Below are 15,476 nucleotides of genomic sequence, written 5' to 3'. Positions count from 1 at the left end.
TGGATGTGAGACAGGGCTTGACCAGCAGACAGAACCTACAGATTAGGCAGACCAAACAGTTATGGAAACATCTTACAGAATGCAATAGAAAATATCTTTTCTGTGGGTTCTCTCTATGGGGTTGTGTGTTTTTTTTTTAAAACATCCCATAGGATTTAATAGAGAATTAGAATCCTGCTACAGAATTCTATAGGATGCCTATAAAACCTATAGAAAGGTTTTCATTCTCTATGAAATTTTGCAGGTTGTACAAGTAATTTCTAAGGAACTCCACTGGTTTTCTTAGAATAAGTCTATTCCATATGGGGATGTTTGCGTGAACTTACCCATTTATACACTCAGCAATGGCCAAACAATCCAACTGACCAAGAGACAGCCACACGACCAAATTTATTTAACCTCAATACTCTAATTAAAGAGAAGTTTTTGGCACCAAAGCGATCAATTAAAGTAGGATCACATGGCAGTTGGGAGCAATACGGAATATGCAGTGAGCTTTGTGATTTTACACATCACTGCATCTACATTTAATGGAGAGTTCCCCACACTTCCACCCACAGGAAAAGTGCTGAGACTGCGTCTGGTGCTGGGGCCAGACTGTATGGTGGAGTGGGAGACAACCAGACATTCAGGACTGCGAGGTGACTCGCATATCCTCAGCTGGGTTGCCGCAGGTCTGGTGAGGCGAGCTTCTAACTTGATTTTATTCAAAGGGTTTATCCTTCCCGCTTACCTTTGGTACTTGGGGCCCCACCATGGTCCAGATAGAGTGGTAGGACTCCCTCGACACATCCCGCAAATCCTCATTTTTTTCCCCCTCCATGAGCTCTGCCTGGCTTGGCCTGGGAAACCTGATTGGCTCCACGCAGGCCCTATGACTTCTCTCCAGACTGTGTTTAGGGATTCGGTTTGGATGGCAGGTGCTGGCCAAGCACAGGATTCCCCAAGACCCTATTTCACTGACACTGGGGATGGAACACGAGGCTCCTTTCAAGACTGGTCAAAGCAGCTCCCTCAGCAGCAGCAGGATCGTTCCTCAGTGCGAAGCTCTAGATGCTCTTCTTCCCCACCCACCACTTCGAGTCCCTGGGGCTGCAGTGTTGCCTCCCCAGCTGTGTCAGCACCAGAGGGCCCCAGGAGCGAGAAATAGCACTTGTAACCTTTCTAAAATCCCTGACATGAGCCAGCCCTCTCCGCAGAGGGTGTTAAAGCCTTTAATTTGATTTCCTTACATAAGCAATTGTTGCAATCATTCTGATTAGGAACAATTAGGCCATACGGCAGTGCAAATCCTGACAGAGACAATGCATTGAACTGTGACCGGCAGCCAGAGTGGGCTCTCCTGGAGGAGGTTTCCCTCAGTATTTGACTAACAACAAAAGCTATTGATGGCAAAATACTTTCAAGCTAATTAATCCTAAATGCTGCAGGAATTCAACATTAAGCAGATGGCATTATTAGGACTTTATCTGCATTTGCACATTCCACAGATTAGGTTTTAGAGGCCTATACTTTGTGTATTATTGAGCATTTAAATAGGTGGAAGCATTAATTTAATGGTGGGGGGGAGGGGGGAACAGCGCCCATGCAATGCACTAAAGCAATGTCTTGGCTCAAGTACGAATCACCTCCTCTCCTGTCTGGGGGCAGGGGCTTGGACATCTTGTCAGTACCCTTGACATGAACAGCTGGGAATGACAGATCAATGGTTCAATACTCTCAACAGCATGTCACCGACGTGACAGCAAATGTGATTCTAATGAAGCCGTAATCATAGTCAAATAACCCGGGAGGGGGTGAAGAAGGGGGAGCAGAGGTCAAAGTTCAGGAACTAAAGGTTATCCTGCTTACCTCAAGCACTTGCTGGAGACTTGGCTGCCCATCCACCATGCCTTGAATAATTCCAGTCAGCTGAAACAAAAGAGGAAGAGAAAACAAGAGTCAGAGGAGCATTACATCGATAATTCGGTCTCCTCTCCTGCCCGCCTTTCTGAAACCGTAACGTGCTCTCGTGAGCAATCTGGGCAATACCAAGTCCTGTCAACTGCAGTACAGCAGCCCTGGGAACGGCCCCGCCAGCAAGCAAGAACACAGCACAATTCCAGAAACCGCTAAGCTGAGAGCTCTTACACATAAGCTATGAAATACTGGAACCCGAAGTCATACAGATTTGCTTAGGGGAACAATATAGAATTTTTTCTAACCCTGCGGTCAGTGCTATAATGAAATACCTAAATGCTCCCCATTTCAATTTGCTGATCTTTTCCGTGTCAGTTCTGCTGCTGCCCTAAGTTACACGGCCAGATTCTACCACACACATAAGCTGTCTCCCAGCATTCCCATTCTGGAGTGATGACACAACAGAAATGCCTAGGAATCAATACATAAAATAAACCTGCCTCATAAAATGAGGTATGCAGGGTGTTAGTTTGTCCTTCATGGTGATTGGAGAAACGTGTATCCATGCTTTACATTAGTGTAAAACTCCCTGTTTTTACATTTTAAGCCAGAGGCAGTAAAATACATAAATATTTTTAAAAGTTTTAATTAAATCTGAAGAAAATCCATTTCATTTTAAAATACGACTACATTTTGTTTTTCAGTAAAAACTTTGGGGTAGGGACTGACTCTGGGCCCAATCCTGCAAACATTTAAGCACCTCAGTTGTTTCACTGACTTCCATTGGATTACTTGCATATTTAAAGTTCAGCACATGCATGAGTGTCTCCAGGGTCAAGGCTTGGTGTGTGTGTCTGCAAAATGCCCAGTATAGTTTGGGGCATTTAGGGCTGGTCTACACTACCGCTTAAGGCGAGGTAAGTTACGTCGCTCAGGGGTGTGAAAAAGCCACCCCCTCTCAGCAATGTAAGTTACAGAAACTTAAAGTGGCGTCCACTCCGCACTATGTCGGCAGACACAGCTTCTGCCTCTCACTGAGGTGGTGTCATTATGCCGACGAGAACGCTCTCCTGTCAGCACAGCACGTCTTCACCAGCCACGCTATAGTGGTGTGGCCATGCCAGTGTATCACGGTAGCATAGACTTGCCCTTGGACTTGGTCTACACTACCACGTACCTCAGTATAACTCCATTGCTCAGGGTTTGTGGAAAAGCAAATACAAACCATGTTATTTCATTTAGTATCACAGTTTTCTGATCATGTCTGAGCCCCAATTAAAGTGAAGACTGTACATGGCTGAAGACTATGATTTTGTTAATACATGCAACATCCAGACTCACAGAAAGCCATGACAGTCTAGTCACGAGCTGCAGATGGGAAGAATTCTTGACGGGCTCCCTCCTATCCAGGAGCAACTCTTCTATTGTAGAAGATTTCAGCCCAGTCAGAGATCAGAAGCCTTATGACAAGCCAAGAGCCTTGGTGCCTTATTAAGCAGACAGCAGCCTATGCAAGTTAGCCTATGCAAGAAACCCCTTTGTTTCTTTGGCTGCTTGGCTTACAGCACTGAAACTTAAAAAAAAAAAAAAAAAAAAAAAAAAAAAACACAACCACAATTAAACTCCAATTAAAGTGTAATTACATTTAATGAAAACCAAATACCTGATTCACTGAATAAGCTGGCTCTAAGTGGGAAGATTATTTTCTTGTGGCGATTTACACACAATGGTAATATATACCTTTTAGGGAAGAAATTTTCATTTTAAGAATGTAGAGTTCCTCTAGGTGGGTTTCTGAAGTTTATCAAGTCATTATTAGGTGGCATTTTAAGGAAGTGGAGAAACACAGACACTGTTATATTCCAGAAACTGGTTTTATATTAATCTGTATTTTAATTGTGTAACAGCTGCTGCCTACAGACTTCCCATGCACTAAAGGAAAATAAATTTAAGAGATTAACTGCACTATTCCTTAGCCTGGTGTTTAACTCACATTTTGCCTCCTTTTCTTGTTTTGTCCCTTTCTTAGTAGAAGTTTCACTCACCACTCACCCAGCATAGCTGGGTAACTCATCCCTCACCATTACCCTCTAATGGAAGTGCTGGCCCCAGCTCTGTGGTGAGCAGCCCAAGCTGAAGCTCTGGAAATTGGCTGAGGAAGAGCTGTTTTCGGAAATCTCACACGGCCTGCATCCATGCGAATGGCTTCCTGCAGCTTTCTGGACCTCACTGGCATCTCATTTATTTGTAGCTGAACACATTAAAGGGTACAGGGGAGGGATGGAGGGAGGGAGGCCTGGCATGCCTGTGGCTGGATGGGGCCATGGCTGGATTATACCCCTGTTAGGAAGGAGAGGAAGGTGGGGTATAACAAGAGGTTGCACCATGCACAGTTAGGCGCACTGTAGGGAGTAAGGAGATTGCAGACACTGGGCTGCAATGCAGGGGAGCCAGGTTCTGTTCCCAGCTCTGGCACAGATGCACTGTATGACCCTGATTAAGTCACCTCCCCGCTCTGTGCCCCACGTCACACTCCATGCAGGGGCTCCAGAGCATGGGTACTGACCTCAGGGCAGACAGTTAAGGAGCAGGGCACAAACCCCAAATTGGCTGTGAGCTCTACATTTAGATTTCACCAACCAATTATAAAATGTGAACTCCTCAGGAGCTGTAACAGCCTAACCATGGAGTCACAGACAGTCCCCTTGGATGCTCCGACCTGTCTCGCCACTCACATGAGCCTCCCTTTCTGACAGATGGGCCCTTACACCAAGGATCACAACAACGTTCTGGTTACTCCCAGTCTCAAAGGACCCATCACCTACCCAAGGTCAATTGCCCCTCAAATCTCACACCAAAGACAATGCTTTGTAGCCAATCCTATAGTAAACTATCTAAAGATTATATAGGAAAAGGAAATATGAGTTATTTACAAGCTTAAAGCAGGTAAACATAGATACAACAAAGAGACGACTAAGAGGGGATATGATTGAGGTCTATAAAATCATGATCGATGTTGAGAAAGTGAATAAGGAACTGTTATTTACCCCTTCCCATAACACAAGAACTAGGGGTTACCCAATGAAATTAATAGGCAGCAGGTTTAAAACAAAACAAAAGGAATTACTTTTTCCACACAATGCACAGTCAACCTGTGGAACTCCTTACCAGGGGATATTGTGAAAGCCAACACTGTAACAGGATTTAAAAAAAAAAAACAAAAAAACCCTAGGTAAGTTCACGGAGGATAGGTCCATCAATGACTATTAGCCAGGATGGTCAGGAATGTAACCCCATGTTCTGAGTGTCCCAAACCTCTGTTTGCTAGAAGCTGGTACTGGACAACAGGGGATGGATCACTCGATGATTGTCCTGCTCTGTTCATTCCTTCTGAAGCACCTGGCATTGGTCACCGTCAGAAGACAAAAAGAAAAGGAGGACTTGTGGCACCTTAGAGACTAATCAGTTTGAGCATAAGCTTTCGTGAGCTACAGCTCACTTCATTGGATGCATTCAGTGGAAAATACAGTGGGGAGATTTATATACATAGAGAACATGAACCAATGGGTGTGACCATACACACTGTAACAAGAGCGATCACTTAAGGTGAGCTATTACCAGCAGGAGAGCTGCGGGGGGGGGGGGGGGGGGGGGCGGGGGCGGGGACCTTTTGTAGTGATAATCAAGGTGGGCCATTTCCAGCAGTTGACAAGAACGTCTGAGGAACAGTGGGGGGTGGAGATGGGGAGGATAAACATGATGAAATAGTTTTAATTTGTGTAATGACCCATCCACTCCCAGTCTCTATTCAAGCCTAAGTTAATTGTATCCAGTTTGCAAATTAATTCCAATTCAGCAGTCTCTCCTTGGAGTCTGTTTTTGAAGTTTTGTTGTTGAAGAATTGCCACTTTTAGGTCTGTAATCGAGTGACCAGAGAGACTGACGTGTTCTCCGATTGGTTTATGAAAGTTATAATTCTTGACATCTGATTTGTGTCCATTTATTCTTTTACGTAGAGACTGTCCAGTTTGACCAATGTACATGGCAGAGGGGCATTGCTGGCACATGATGGCACAGATCACATTGGTAGATGTGCAGGTGAACAAGCCTCTGATAGTCTGGCTGATGTGATTAGGCCCTATGATGGTGTCCCCTGAATAGAGATGTGGACACAGTTGGCAACGGGCTTTGTTGCAAGGAAAAGTTCCTGGGTTAGTGGTTCTGTGGTGTGGTGTGTGGTTGCTGGTGAGTATTTGCTTCAGGTTGGGGGGTTGTCTGTAAGCGAGGACTGGCCTGTCTCCCAAGATCTGTGAGAGTGATGGGTCGTCCACAATCCATTGTCGACAGCCAAGCTCTACGATACAACCGCATTTGCTCCAACCCATCAGACAGAGACAAACACCTACAAGCGTCTATCAAGCATTCTTACAACTACAATACCCACCTGCGGAAGTGAAGAAACAGATTGATAGAGCCAGAAGAGTACCCAGAAGTCACCTACTACAGGACAGGCCCAACAAAGAAAATAACAGAACGCCACTAGCCATCACCTTCAGCCCCCAACTAAAACCTCTCCAACGCATCGTCAAGGATCTACAACCTATCCTGAGAGCGATGGGTCGTCCTTCACAGATCTTGGGAGACAGGCCAGTCCTCGCTTACAGACAGCCCCCCAACCTGAAGCAAATACTCACCAGCAACCACACACCACACCACAGAACCACTAACCCAGGAACCTATCCTTGCAACAAAGCCCGTTGCCAACTGTGTCCACATCTCTATTCAGGGGACACCATCATAGGGCCTAATCACATCAGCCAGACTATCAGAGGCTTGTTCACCTGCACATCTACCAATGTGATCTGTGCCATCATGTGCCAGCAATGCCCCTCTGCCATGTACATTGGTCAAACTGGACAGTCTCTACGTAAAAGAATAAATGGACACAAATCAGATGTCAAGAATTATAACTTTCATAAACCAATCGGAGAACACGTCAGTCTCTCTGGTCACTCGATTACAGACCTAAAAGTGGCAATTCTTCAACAACAAAACTTCAAAAACAGACTCCAAGGAGAGACTGCTGAATTGGAATTAATTTGCAAACTGGATACAATTAACTTAGGCTTGAATAGAGACTGGGAGTGGATGGGTCATTACACAAATTAAAACTATTTCATCATGTTTATCCTCCCCACCTCCGCCCCCCACTGTTCCTCAGACGTTCTTGTCAACTGCTGGAAATGGCCCACCTTGATTATCACGACAAAAGGTCCCCCCCCCCCCCAGCTCTCCTGCTGGTAATAGCTCACTTTAAGCGATCACTCTCGTTACAGTGTGTATGGTCACACTCATTGGTTCATGTTCTCTATGTATATAAATCTCCCCACTGTATTTTCCACTGAATGCATCCAATGAAGTGAGCTGTAGCTCACGAAAGCTTATGCTCAAACTGATTAGTCTCTAAGGTGCCACAAGTCCTCCTTTTCTTTTTGCGAATACAGACTAACACGGCTGCTACTCTGAAACCTGTCAGAAGACAGGATACTGAGCTAGATGGACCATTGGTCTGACCCAGTCTGGTCGTTCTTATACACAAAAATGAGTTCCAATCTTACGTTTCAAATGGTGATAGATGCTTCTGTAATAAGCAAGCTCTATACGTTCTTAAGGGCTAACCCAGGCTAAGCACTGGGGAACTTCTGCTTATGCCTAGTAACCCTTGCACTCCAGAGTCCGAGCAGCACAGAGATCCAGTCACTCCTTGTTAGGGGATTGTATTTACTTCCCCCCTTCTGCTCAGAGCTGCACACTCAGCCACTGGGAGGCATTCACTTACAAGACTCATTTCCATGGAGCGGAGAAAGAAAACAGCAAAGTCTTTTGTCCTCTTTACTATTCCACTCTAGTTCATCTGGTGTCAGTGGGCCTTCCTTGCCCAGCAGGACATAACACCGTCTGCTAGAGACCAGCACTCCCCACTAGTTAATGTCTCTCCTGGCTGATGATTTACACACTTGACTTGTGATGCAAATGGTCAAATGTTACCTTACAATATGGGACGTAGACGCTGTAGGTGAGATTAATGCTTGAGAGCAACTCACAAGCATCCAGTGAAGTCGAAACAGTAAACACACTCTTATAGTTCCAGTCCCTGTGTTCACAAGACTAACCCACCAGCGAGTCAGACTGATTCCAGTGATCTATTCAATCGAGACATGGGGACCTTGGCCTGAGCAGGGACCTGCTCTGCCAGCACCACACCTCAGTTCTCCATTTGGAAGAGGGGGGTAATAATGCTGCCCTACCCAGGGGCGTTACAAGCATAACTTCATTAGTGTTTGTGTAGTCTCAGGGCTTGTCCACCCTCAAAACACTTCTGTGTGGACACTACCTATGCCAACAGGAGGGATTCTCCCATTAGTACAGGTAACCCACCTCCCCAAGAGGCAGTGGAAGAGGGAAGAATTCTACAGGGGGACTTAGGTCACTTAACGCTGCTCAGGCGTATGGATTTCACACAACCTTCACCCATAGAGTTAACCCAACCCAATTTTCTACTGTAGACCAGGCCTCGGACACCGAAGAGCTGAGCGCCACAGAACAGCTGGTCAGAGGGCAGAGTGCGTGCAGGGAGGCTGGGAGTAACACCTCCTGCTGAAGCACCTGGCATTGGCCGTCGTCAGAGACAAAACCCTGGACTAGACATACCACTGGTCTCCTCCAGTGGGGCCAGCATGCGTTTCACAAACACGGATCTATAGAGGAGTGACAACGATCCCTCGTCACCCTCCATGCTATCAATCTAGATTTTTATACAGCCCCCGTCACTGTGGTATCCGAGTGCCAGATATCTCCATTTTACAGACAGGCACACTGAGGAACAGAGTGAGGCAGTTAATTGACCAAGGCCACCCAGTGAGCCAGTGTCAGAGCTGGAAACAAAACCCAGCGATGTTGACATAGAGGTATAAGGGGATGAGAGAGGTCCTCACTGGATTATCCTCTCCCGTAGAAGCGGTACGAGCACAGAGCAGGGCAGAGCTAAGTGTCATCTGCAGAGGGTCCATGGATTCCACACTTACATACACAGGGGACTTCTCCGGGGGCACTGCCGTCTGCGAGAAGGCAACAGGAATGCTGCGCAAGCTGCAGAATCCAACTTGATCCTTACAATACCCCACCTTTTAACCAAGATTCTCCCTCTGCACCTTCACCGTTGGCTGCTGTGTTACACAGGGCCTCCGCTGGAAGGACAAACAACCCAAAGGCCCAGCAGCTGAGGTGAGCCTCGGGCCCACTCTGGAGGCAATCACCCTGGCTTTGAGAAAGTTTCAAGTTTTTCAGCACATCAGCAATGTTTTATAACTTTCTGCTGGATTTGAAGTGAGCAATCTGGTCTCTTCCTCATCGACAACACGGCTAAAAGCAGCTCAGGTTCACACACCTCAGAGGTGAAGCCACCTTTGGGGAGGGGTGGGCGAAGGAAAAGGCCGGCAAGGAAAAGGCCACCACCAAGCCCTGTCTACACTGGGGCTTTTTGACCTCTCCCAGTGCGGCTCACACTATTCCAGCTCCACTTTTGTTAGCAATGGTGGGGGATTTTTTAGGAAAAGGTCTATGGAGACCCTGCCCCGCATGCTCATCTGACTCTGGATCAGCACCACAGATTGCCAGTCCATTTTAATTTCCCCCTCCCCAGGTGTGCATGTACAATTACCTATGCAGCCCTGCAGTTACCATGCACCTCTGCTCTCCTGGGAAAGCAGCGAGCAGAGGGGAGGCAGACAGGAGAGCTGTGCACATGGCAGACTTCAACACCGCTTTCCCTCCGCCGTTTATCTCAGAAACCATTGTGTTTCCACACCAAGACAGTTTGCTGATTACATAAGCACTTGTCTCGGGTGTACAATCTGATCATCAGGCCTGGTCTTTCTTTGTAGACAAAGAGGCCAATAAATCTCACCCTTTATAAGTAGAGGTGCCTAGACAAAGCCCTTTACTGGCATTTAGCAAAATGGGTTATTTTTCGGACAACATAAAACAGCACTGAAAGATCGCTTTAAGCATCACAGCTTCTTCAGACGAACGTTCGATAAGAGCTAGTAGCTCCAGCAGCAGGCAGGGGAGCACTACAGAGTTCTTGTCCAACCCGCAGCTGTGTTCTCATGGCTCCGGCTGCCCCACGGAATACGGAGGGGACTCTGCCCCCTACCCACCAGATCCCACGACAGAGGTAGGCCTCAGGGGCAGGGAGCAATTGGTGTTTCAAGAGCAGAGAGAGGACTGAATCAAAGTGCTGCAGGAGGAGTCAGCCCCAGCCTTTTGCTGGAACTTCCCTCTCCCGCCAAGAAAGGAAGAAAGCCAGACCACCCCTGTGGGGGAGAGAGGCCTTGTTCCTCAGCAGCCTGCAAAAGATTGGAGAAAGATGGAAGGAGAGGGATGGGTTCGGTGTGGTGCTGGAAACTTGGGAAGAGGAGACTGATGGGATAGGACAGAGTGAAAGCCAAGGGTTACAGAGAGAGTTAACATACATACCACAGAATGCGACAATAGATGGTGGCATCTCCACATGCCACATCACTAATGCAGGTTTCAGAGTAGCAGCCGCGTTAGTCTGTATTCACAAAAAGAAAAGGAGGACTTGTGGCACCTTAGAGACTAACCAATTTATTTGAGCATAAGCTTTCGTAAGCTACAGCTCACTTCATCGGATGCATTCAGTGGAAAATACAGTGAGGAGATTTATATACACACAGAACATGAAACAATGAGTGTTTATCATACACACTGTAAGGAGAGTGATCACTTAAGATGAGCTATTACCAGCAGGACAGCGTGGGGGGGGAGGGGGGGCCATGGGGAGGGAGAAAACCTTTTGTAGTGATAATCAAGGTGGGCCATTGATTATCAGTTAACAGGAACGTCCGAGGAGCAGTGTGTGTGTGGGCATGGGGGGGGGGGGGGGAATTGGAAATGTGGAAATAGTTTTACTTTGTGTAATGACCCATCCACTCCCAGTCTTTATTCAAGCATAAGTTAATTGTACCTAGTTTGCAAATTAATTCCAATTCAGCAGTCTCTCCTTGGAGTCTGTTTTTGAAGTTTTGTTGTTGAAGAATTGCCACTTTTAGGTCTGTAATCGAGTGACCAGAGAGACTGACGTGTTCTCTGATTGGTTTTTGAATATTATAATTCTTGACGTCTGATTTGTGTCCATTTATTCTTTTACGTAGAGACTGTCCAGTTTGACCAATGTACATGGCAAAGGGGCATTGCTGGCACATGATGGCACAGATCACATTGGTAGATGTGCAGGTGAACGAGCCTCTGATAGTGTGGCTGATGTGATTAGGCCCTATGATGGTGTCCCCTGAATAGAGATGTGGACACAGTTGGCAACGGGCTTTGTTGCAAGGATAAGTTCCTGGGTTAGTGGTTCTGTGGTGTGGTGTGTGGTTGCTGGTGAGTATTTGCTTCAGGTCGGGGGGCTGTCTGTAGGCAAGGACTGGCCTGTCTCCCAAGATCTGTGAGAGTGTTGGGTCATCCTTCAGGATAGGTTGTAGATCCTTGATGATGCTCGCCTGCTGGTAATAGCTCATCTTAAGTGATCACTCTCCTTACAGTGTGTATGATAACACCCATTTTTTCATGTTCTGTGTGTATATAAACCTCCTCACTGTATTTTCCACTGAATGCATCTGATGCAGTGAGCTGTAGCTCACGAAAGCTTATGCTCTAATAAATTGGTTAGCCTCTAAGGTGCCACAAGTCCTCCTTTTCTTATCACTAATGCAGTCTCCAGCAGTGGCTGCAGATGGCATAAGCAACAGGTCAGGGCCTGTATCTCTGCCCTTTTCACAAGGTGCCAAATCCCACAAGTTCCATGCTATAACCACAGCCTCAGCGAAGGGTGTGTACAATGGAGCTGGGATAGGTTCACAAGCTCCCCGTCTGCCCACAAAAAGGATCTAAACATGCGTTAGCTTGGTAAAATAATGAGTCTGTGTCTCCCTGGTTTTAACGAACGTGCATCAGAATCTTCACTTTGGGCAAAATTCACCCCTCTGCAGAGAAGCTAGAGCCAGGCCTCCTTCACCACTCATCTGGTGACCCTAGGCCTTGTGCCCAGGGGTCAAGTTTTCTAACAGATCCGCTCTAGGACTTACCGCGTGGCAGTTCTCCGGCTTGTGTTGTACAGCAGGTCAGATAAGAACATAAGAACAGCCAGACAGGGTCAGACCAAAGGTCCCTCTAGCCCAGTGTCCTGTCTTCCGACAGCGGCCCATGCCAGGTGCCTGTAGTGGGGCAGCTGCCCCACTCCGGGGGAACAGGGATTAAAAGCGGCCAAGCTAGGCTGATTGGGGAAGTAGCCACAGCTGGGGCATGCCCAATCAGGGCCCAGCTGGCCTGGATGAAAGGGCTGTGGGGCCAGGTGCTGCAAGAATCTCTCTCTCTCTAGCTGTGGAGAGAGGACCTAGCAGCCTGGGAATAGGGTACCTGACACAGAGCAGGGCTGGGGAAAGGCAAGAGGAGCTGGGGAGCTCCAGCCTGGCAACTCCCCAGGCTGAGGCCTTGTTTAAGGCCTAAAGAGGTTGCGGGGCTGAAGAGGTATAGCCCAGGGATAGGCAGAGGCAGCAGACCCTAACCCCTTGCCAATGATGAGTGGCCATTACACTGCAGTCTGCCCCAGTGAGTGGGGGCTAGATGACGACTGGTAGTAGCCACCGAGGCAAGGTGGGTTTAGAGGGTTGGGGGGTCCCCTGGGAGGGGAGACCCAGAGTGTGGGGGTGCTGCTGGGGCAGAACCCTGAGGTAAAGGGGCACCGGGGTCCGGGAGGGACACAGGTCAGGAGGAGGCTCTCCTGTACACTGGAGAGCTAATTCCTGAGACAACCAGCAGGAGGTGCCGCACCGGTGAGCCTTCAATTCGCTACAGTGCCCCAGAAGGAATGAACAGAACAGGGAATCTTCGAGTGATCCATCCCATCGCCCATTCCCAGCTTCTGGCAAACAGAGGCTAGGGACACCATGGCTAGATGACAACAATGATCCCTGATGGCCCTGGAATCTACCTGTGAAGAACATTTAAAATGACAGCAGAGGGAAGGGCTGGGCTGCAAGCAGGAACTCCTCTTGGTTGAAGGAAGGTTGCTGTATCAAAACTTCTTGTCCCACTTCAAACCCAAGAGTGTTCACCCAGAAATGTGATTACACAGCTGGTGATCACATGATTGCCAAAAACTTGGAGGGGGGGTGCAGGGGAGGGAGAGAGAGAAATCGCCAGTGATAGACCTAAACTGAATATCCAGCCACACCAAATTCAAGACCTAGCTAAAGATGGAGCCAGGTAGCGTTCAATCCACAAGGGGGCTATGTCCCCCTTTGGGATTTGCCTCGGTGATCAGAGCAAAGGGCTGAGAACCTGACATCTCTTAAGGCATAAAGAATTGTGCCTAACACAGGGTTCAGGTTACACTTCATCTCCAGGAGCTGGCTTTTATCCATACCACAACAAAAGTCATTTTGTAAATACATTTTTCCTTATCCATGCTTTCCACAAAACCTCAGATTATTAATACCGAAATAATTTTTCAAAGTCTAATGTATTTGTGTGTACTGTACTGTAGATTCCAAGGCCAGTAGGGAATACTGTGACCCTCTCGTCTGGCCTCTTGCATCACACAGGCCAGAAAACCTCCCTCCGGGATCTCTGCATCAAGCCTGAGCTAGAGCATGTTATTTATTAAATTGTGGTGCCACCCAAACACCTGAGGTGTTTTCCGATCGCAAGGACAGACAGACCCTGCCCCAAAGAGGAAAGCAGAATCTGTTCACTTAATGCATTTGATTACACTCAGCTTGGACAAGGAAGCAAGAAGAGTCAGTTTCATTTGTGTGGGCACCCATGCAATAACACCCTGTTGCAATGTTTAGTTTGGAGGGGGAAAAAGCGGAGGAATGTTTGAATCCCCACAAAATGGTCTTTATTGCAACTTTTAAAACTTCATGAGACTATTTCTAGCAAATTTAGGTCAATCTGTACAAACCTATAGCTTGGGCCCAAATCCACGAGGCAATGTCCCTCTAAATATATAGCACGTGCCTCTTTATAGATCTCTCTCTCTCATGCACACACACAGAGCCAGAGTAGTTGCCCCAAGTGCTGTTATTGCAGTTGCAATGCGTTTCCACTATACCCCCGTTTTCACACATTTTTTAATTTTGGAAGCACTCCCCCTCATAGGATTCCGTTTTCTATGCTTAGTTTTTCTGGAAAGTTTGAACAAAATCCCTTTGTCTGGTTTTCAGTTATAGGAGAGTGAATAAAAGAGCATTTGTTTTTACAATGGAGAAAAATAGGATGGATTGGCTGTCTCTGAGGAGGGTTTTCTGCCTGGTAGAATGGAGACACAAGGTGGGGGAAGTGATATCTTTTACTGGACCAACTTCTGTTGGGGAGAAAGACAAGCTTTCGAGCTTACACAGAGTCTTCTTCAGGCAGAATCAAGTTATTTTAATCATTCAGACAATACATTAAGAGGCACAGGACAAGTACTATGGGTACCCGATCCTGCTGCCACTGAATTACCATTGCCTTCAGTGGGGCAGGATCAAGCTCTGGATCTTGCTGGGTGATGAGAACTACACTTACCTAGTGCAAAACTTCTGCCTGTGGAAAGGAGGGTAGGGGATATGAGGAGTGTAACAACAGAGCGTGTATATCATCCATAGTCCTATATGGCTTTAAGATTAAACTCAGTAAGTTTATGGAGGAGATGGTATGATGGGATGACATGATTTTGGTAATTAATTGATCTTTAAATATTCATGGTAAATAGGCCCAATGGCGTGTGATGGGATGTTAGATGGGGTGGGATCTGAGTTACTACAGAAAATTCTTTCCTGGGTATCTGGCTGGTGAATCTTGCCCATATGCTCAGGGTTTAGCTGATCGCCATATTTGGGGTCGGGAAGGAATTTTCCTCCAGGGCAGATTGGAAGAGGCCCTGGAGACTTTTCGCCTTCCTCTGTAGCATGGCGCACGAGTCACTTGCTGGAGGATTCTCTGCTCCTTGAAGTCTTTAAATCACGATTTGAGGACTTCAATTGCTCAGACATAGGTGAGAGGTTTTTCACAGGAGTGGGTGGGTGAGATTCTGTGGCCTGCCTTGTGCAGCAGGTCGGACTAGATGATCATAATGGTCCCTTCTGACCTTAGTATCTATGAATCTCAATGTGTTTTACTAGCGTGGGTAAGTTTTATCCCTCTAAAGGGGAAACTGAGGCACACAGAAGGAAAGTGACTTGCCCAAATCACACACTGAGTTAACAGAACAGCTGGAATAGAACACAGTCCAGTATTTTAGCCAGTGGACCATGTAACATCAGAACAGCTCAAATGTGAAAGGAACGTAAATTAGAACCATAGAGTTAGAAGGGACCATAAGAGTCATCTAGGCTAACCCCCTGCCAAGAGGCAGGATGTGTCTCTAAACCATCCCAGACAGATGCTACCCAGCCTCCTTTAGAAAACCTCCAGTGAAGGAGCTTCCACAACCTGCCGAGGCATCTGCT

The 15,476-nt window shown here is 47.1% G+C and overlaps 1 protein-coding gene across 3 annotated transcripts in view; it reads right to left on the bottom strand.

Moving 5' to 3' along the window:
• Window positions 1-15,476, bottom strand: part of ERI3 (ERI1 exoribonuclease family member 3) — a 245,271-nt gene that overhangs the window by 189,295 nt on the left and 40,500 nt on the right. For all 3 annotated transcript variants that reach the window (XM_048860341.2, XM_048860342.2, XM_048860343.2), the window contains exon 4: window positions 1,852-1,911. In XM_048860341.2, the coding sequence (XP_048716298.1) occupies window positions 1,852-1,911 (60 nt within the window). The remainder of the gene's footprint in view (window positions 1-1,851; window positions 1,912-15,476) is intronic.

Source organism: Caretta caretta, chromosome 8, assembly GCF_965140235.1.
Source record: "Caretta caretta isolate rCarCar2 chromosome 8, rCarCar1.hap1, whole genome shotgun sequence".
Classification (NCBI taxonomy): Eukaryota; Metazoa; Chordata; order Testudines; family Cheloniidae; genus Caretta; species Caretta caretta.
The sequence above is the reverse complement of the archived record's forward strand: the minus strand, read 5'-3'. Positions and strand labels throughout refer to the sequence as shown.